The 6,041-nt window shown below is 37.5% G+C and overlaps 1 protein-coding gene across 3 annotated transcripts; it reads left to right on the forward strand.

The window, feature by feature from the left end:
* Positions 1 to 245: 245 nt before the first annotated feature.
* Positions 246 to 5,025, forward strand: LOC121942396 (protein CutA homolog). 3 transcript variants are annotated; one of them, XM_042485590.2, is made up of 8 exons: positions 312 to 337; positions 1,562 to 1,592; positions 1,982 to 2,047; positions 2,220 to 2,368; positions 2,675 to 2,734; positions 3,772 to 3,817; positions 4,251 to 4,300; positions 4,495 to 5,025. In XM_042485590.2, exons 3-8 carry the CDS (start codon positions 1,985 to 1,987, stop codon positions 4,592 to 4,594), a joined length of 468 nt encoding a protein of 155 aa, XP_042341524.2. In that variant the 5' UTR covers positions 312 to 337; positions 1,562 to 1,592; positions 1,982 to 1,984; the 3' UTR covers positions 4,595 to 5,025. The 3 variants fall into 3 exon arrangements, with proteins under 3 accessions (XP_042341523.2, XP_087930806.1, XP_042341524.2); XM_042485589.2 differs by lacking the exon at positions 1,562 to 1,592 and having other exon boundaries at positions 246 to 337; XM_088074680.1 differs by lacking the exons at positions 1,562 to 1,592; positions 1,982 to 2,047 and having other exon boundaries at positions 281 to 337.
* Positions 5,026 to 6,041: the final 1,016 nt, after the last annotated feature.

Below are 6,041 nucleotides of genomic sequence, written 5' to 3' on the forward strand. Positions count from 1 at the left end.
GCGCTCTATAGATAAAATGTATTATTGCTGTTATTATTATAAAACAACACACAAAAAATAAAAAACACTGTTCTTGTAGTTAATAGTCCACGATTAAATGGATCATTTTTATTTACTTATTTATTTATTTTAATTTAATTTCATACGTTTTCACTTTCATTAACATGTATGGAAACCTTAGTCAGGATGATGCAAAGAAAATAAAAGGATTTGAAGTTTTTTGTTGAACGTTGTTCGCTTGGGAGCCCGGTTCTGATTTACGACAGTTTCACAAACACAGAGCCGCCTCGCTTTACGGTAGTGTGCCGCTCCGTTCGTGCCAGCCAGCTGTTAGAAGGTAAACTACAAAAAAACCTTCAGAGTTTCAGCTTTTTCCACGCGTATTAACCAAATTATCTGACATTTTAGTATGCTCGTCTTACAGTGTTCTCATAAAATCGACACAGCTTTTGCTCCCGACTAACAACTAACGTTACTGCTAGCTGTCGCTCATGCTAACTGCTAGCTAAACACACCCCGTCTGCATGTCAGCAATAAACTACAAACAGTGACTGTTCAGTGGTTATTACACGGATTTAGCGTGTCACAGTTGCATACCTTTGTGGGCAAATGGCTGTATGATTTCTATAGCATGTTTGTCTTTTAAAGTAAGATAAAATAACGAGTAAATAAGACTGACTTTATGCATATATTGCCACTGCACCACAGCACGGTGCACTGTGTACAGAGTACATTCCAGTACTCTGCTGCAGTACATCCAATAAATACACTGAATATGTCCCAAGAACAAAATACTCGAGCTGTATATTAACAGGTCTCACATGTGAAACCTGGCTGCATGACCGTGTTAGTAAGTAAATGGTGGAATAGTTTCAAGTAACGTTACATGTGCAGTATTTATATACAGTTTGAGGTACAATTGTGTAGCCTACTGCTACTCCACTGCATTTCTGAAGGAAATATTTGACATTTACAGTCACTAGTAAAAAAATTTTTACATAATAATAACAAATGATATACAGCAATGAACTACAACTAGAAATGTTTCCTGTCATTTCACTGACCACACGTTAATATAATGGAGCACAATTTCATACTTAATGTTAAACATGGTCAGGGAAACAAAATGTGAATATTATAAGAGCAATTTGAAATTGAAAAAAAAAGTCATATATTTCAGTAGCCAAATTTTACTTATAATGTCCCTAAAATGTGTAGCATTTGCACTGTGCACTGTGCACAACAAACAAATAAGGTGTTTTCACTGGATGAACGCAATTGTGTAAATTAATAATAATTCTTGTAATAACTCTATCCAACTGGTATTTTTTGTGCAGACTTGCGAGAGTATCAATTTTTACATGTATTTGTTAGTGAAGAACATATATGCGTAACTTGCTGTAGTAATATAACACTTTGTAAGCAGCCATTCTGTTTGATGAATATTTTTACTTTAAATACTTTAACTGATAATAATTAAGTACATGTACTCACATGACATTTAGTGATTGGGACTTTGACATGTAATGGAGTAATTTTAGACTATTCTGTATTTATTTAGGTAAAGGATCTGAGCTCTTCTTCCATTGAAGGTGCACAGTTTTTTTTAATCAAACTTGTGTTATTAAAATGCTGTGAAGGACGGCCATATCTTGCACTCAGGGATAATTATGAGTTAGTAGGAAGAGAATATCAGCAAAAACAAACAAACTCTGCACTCTTAAATGTAACAACCCCTTTTTACTGGTGCCCTTGTGTTCATTTCAATGTTCAATTTGTTAGATAAAAGAATTTTTGAAATTTCCTTTTTTCTTTATTTATTAATTCAGCAAGCAATCTGTTTTAATTGAGCCGAAAATAGTAAAAGCAGCAGCAACAGGCACTTAAATATCCGTTTATTTATAGAAAGTTATATTGTTATTGTCAGACTTTTATTCCACCACTGGTGCTGGCTAACTGGTTATGTTTTTGACCTGCTCAGGCAATGCGCATTGGACTGCCCGGTGCAGAATCCCTGCGAGGTGGATCATTGAAAGCTTTAGTTGTGGTGAGTGTGTGTTTGCTGCATGCTTTATTCTGCATGCAGATGTCTCTAACACAGTTTGGGTGGTTTGTTCATGTTTTCTATACTCCATGCCTTGCTCTAATGTATTTTGGACACCTTGTTACGCAGTTGTTTGCTGGGTTTCATCCTCTTGCTCCTGTTGTTCTCCTCCCAGACGGTGCTCCTGAGTGTGTTTATGTTCCAGCTGCTGAGGACTGTTGGACTGAGGGCGTTTTCCATGGCATCTGAGACGTACACGTCGGGCACACACTCTGCCGCTTTCGTCACTTGTCCGAACGACACAGTGGCCAAAGACTTGGCAAGGTGACACATCCACCAACATCCTCATTCAGTTTTAGACATGATTTTTTTTTATAACGTATTATAGAATAAAAGATCAAATAAATGTTAGAAAAATGATCCATTCTTAGTCTCTCTCCCCTCTGTTATTTACTTGAGTCAAAATGTATTGTCCAGTTTCATTGGAATTGTTTTAGCTCGTATTACTTTACCTGCAAAACAAATTTAGATTTTGATTTCTGCTGTTCAGTCAACAGCATTTAGCATCCTTGCTAGTTATTTCATGCATAATCCTTAGTGTCTGATGCATTATTTTCTTCTGTCTCTCAGGGGAATTGTGGAAAAGAAGCTAGCTGCTTGTGTCAACATCGTCCCAGCAATTACATCTGTGTAAGTTTTGAGACGGCTGCTTTGAAGTGTCATGCCCGACTGAGTTTTCCCTTTTTTCAATATGTACAAGGTGTTTTTTTACTCTCTGTGTCATTTTTGATCAAAACCTAAACTTAGATAAACTCAAATCAGTTGTTTCTCCTGATTTTATCATCTCAGATATTACACATTACAAAGTTTAGACCACTTCTTTCCACCAAAAATCTTTAATCCCTTGCTTCATTACTAATCCATTAGATGAATATATTTCCTTACTCTCTACCCCTTGGTAAAAAAAAATCCCTTTACCCTTGTCGGCTCATCCAAAATTCTGCTGCCAAAGTTTTGATTCAGACTAGGAAACATGACCACATTTCACCGATCCTGGTTTCACTTACTACCAGCTGCTTTGAGAATAGATTTTAAGGTGTTATTAATCACTCACAGAGCCCCGAGAGGCCTCACCCCACGTTACTTATCTGGTCCGTTCCTGTCTGTGTCCCTTCTCGCACCCCGAGACAAGCGTGTTGTTCCAACGTCCAGATTAATTCACAAAGGTGATAGAGCCCCCAGACTTAAAAATAACCGACCGAGGAGATCAGGGCCACAAACTCTAAATTGTCTTTTAAATCACTTTTAAAAACTCTTTTTTTAATGATTGTTTTTTTGTGATTTCACTGATGTTTTATGACATTTTAATTCATCTTGCTCTGTTTTTACCATGTGCATACTGTTTGGCTTTAAGTCTGTTCTTATTGTAAAACGTTATGTAACTGTTCCGAAAGGTGCTGTATTTAAAATTTATCATCATAACTATTAGATTAGATTAGTCTTTTTGTCCTTGAGGGGCAATTCAGTTTGCAGCCATGGTCAACACAACCAATTCACACCATTAAAGCAAATTCAATAAATATTGAATAAATATTTATGGTTATTGAGGGTTTATGAATGACTGGTTTTCTCTGTCAGCATATGAAATAAATGATTTTGCCCTTTAATAATATGGTTGACAAGGACTTAGTTGAGGTGAAATTCCTTATTTTGTTTTGTTCCTTCAGATATGAATGGCAGGGTAAGATTGAAGAGGACAATGAAGTGCTACTGGTGAGTGTTGAATAAGTACTCTGATATTTTATGCATTGGCAAAAATAACTAAATGCAGCTAAATACCTGTTCTACATGGGCTTACTTATAATAGTCTCATTGCTTCAGCTGCACACACACACACACACACATATATATATATGATTTAAATGTTTTGTCTCTTCATGACCAATGGACTTAAAGGACAGACAACTTGTCTATCCATTGATGGTACTTTCTGTACAGAAAGATGAGGGGAAAAACGGTGCAACATTTCCGCCTTGAACAGGCAGTGTAAAAGGGGCTATAAACTCACACTGGGTGAGAGAGGGCAAGCATTTTTGGGGCGTACTAGACACAGACCAGGTTGTTTTTTTTTTACTACCAGAAATATATTTCATGTGAGAAAATGATAAAATCTTCAGAGATAACCCAGTGTCTCTCTCCTCTTTAGATGATTAAAACAAGAAGTTCCAAAGTGCCCGCTCTCGCCGAATATGTCCGGTAAGTTTATTTTTAAACTCAGTTCAGAAAACACCTCACCTGCTCGAACCTGACTCTCACAGGAACACTGTGTTACCCCATTAACTGCATGACTCATGTGGTCAAAGAGCACAGCTTTAATTACTGCTTATTATATGTTCTGTGTGTCCGTCTGTGCTCCCAGTTGACTCATAACTGCTCATTGTCCTCTTCAGCTCTAACCATCCTTATGAGGTGGCCGAGGTCATCAGCCTGCCTATCGACCAGGGCAACCCGCCCTACCTCAAGTGGATCGGAGAAATAGTCCCTGAGTAAGGATGAATGAATTATAATTCATGGGTGGATGTTTAAAAAACGTGCATACACACTCACAGTTTCCCTGCAAAGAGAAATCAAGATTGTCCAGATCTGTGAAAATACATTATAGCAAGAGTCACAAGACAAATGCCCATCATGTGAATAAGTTGGGCGCTTTAAAATGATTAAAATAAAAACACAGCTAAAATATGTAATTTTTGCTGCGTTTCACAGTTGAGTCCTGTTAGAGCTAAATGTGTTTCTCTCCCTGTATGTTTAACACTAGAGGGCAGCCTTTGTCTTTAATTTTCAAAGTGATCCAGGTGCAGAATAAACTGCTGCAGCCTGTCTGAAGCTGCCACTAAAATGTTTGAAATGACATCAGTTACATTTTTCATTTCATTTGAGAAAGACACATTTTTGCAATAAACTGAAGGATTATTTTTTAATTGTTTTCAAGTCTGTCTTGGTGAACAACATACAGTAAAATTGAGGTCATGGTGACAATATTTCAATAGGTACATGTAACGTCCATATTACATACTGTACACATATAGACAGCGCAGTAGTCCAAGTGACACAATAGTTTTATAAAGAGACAAAAAATATTTACAAAGTAATATCAATCGTTGTGCAGCATGGTGGTTAATGCTGTCACCTCCCAGCAAAAAGGTTCTGTTTGAGGTTTACATATTCTCTCCATACCCTCACGGGTTATCTACAGTGTGCTCCGGTTTCCTCCCACAGTCCAAAGACATGCATGTGAACTTAATTGGAGACTTCAGAGGAATAAAGTGACATTCAATGTGTTCACATGATGTTCAAAAAAGTTTAATTATTGTGTTAGTCTGACTAAAACTGGACTTTTATAATGCATGTAAACACGTTAGTCAGACTGAAATCACTCTGAGTCAAATTTCGCCTCAGACCCAAACTGACTTAGGCATTCTCTGCATGCTCCATAGTTCCTGCTCTGTGCTTTGGCTGCATACATTTGTAGAAGAAAGCTGGGAAAAAACGAAATTAGAAGAAAAAAAGACGAAAACAAGAAAAGATAGTGCTTAGAGTACATACTGTAACACAATATAGGTTGACCAGCTGAAGGTCCAGTAGCAACTAGCTGAAAGGGGGCATATTGCCACATACCATTGCGGAGCTGGACATACCTCTGTCATTAAGTCAGTCCTCTCCCAGGGCTTGTATACTGGGACAAGGACGACGGCAGAGTGGAGCTTTAATCGTAGCTCGACTAAACTGTGCATGTTTACATACTGAGTGGTTGCCTGTATGTATGTGTCTGTATGGCTGCAGCCCCCTCGCAACCTTACAAAAGGATAAGCCGGTATAGCTAATGGATGATGTTTAGAATATCATCTGTAAACATTTATTTAGCCCACTCTCACCCCTTTTCACTTGGCTTTGTATTTCACCAGTGCTCTGACAACATTCAAATAATATATTTTAA

This window comes from Plectropomus leopardus, chromosome 3 (genome assembly GCF_026936395.1).
Source record: "Plectropomus leopardus strain MGB_pleo_1.0 chromosome 3, ASM2693639v1, whole genome shotgun sequence".
In the NCBI taxonomy this organism is placed as follows: Eukaryota; Metazoa; Chordata; class Actinopteri; order Perciformes; family Serranidae; genus Plectropomus; species Plectropomus leopardus.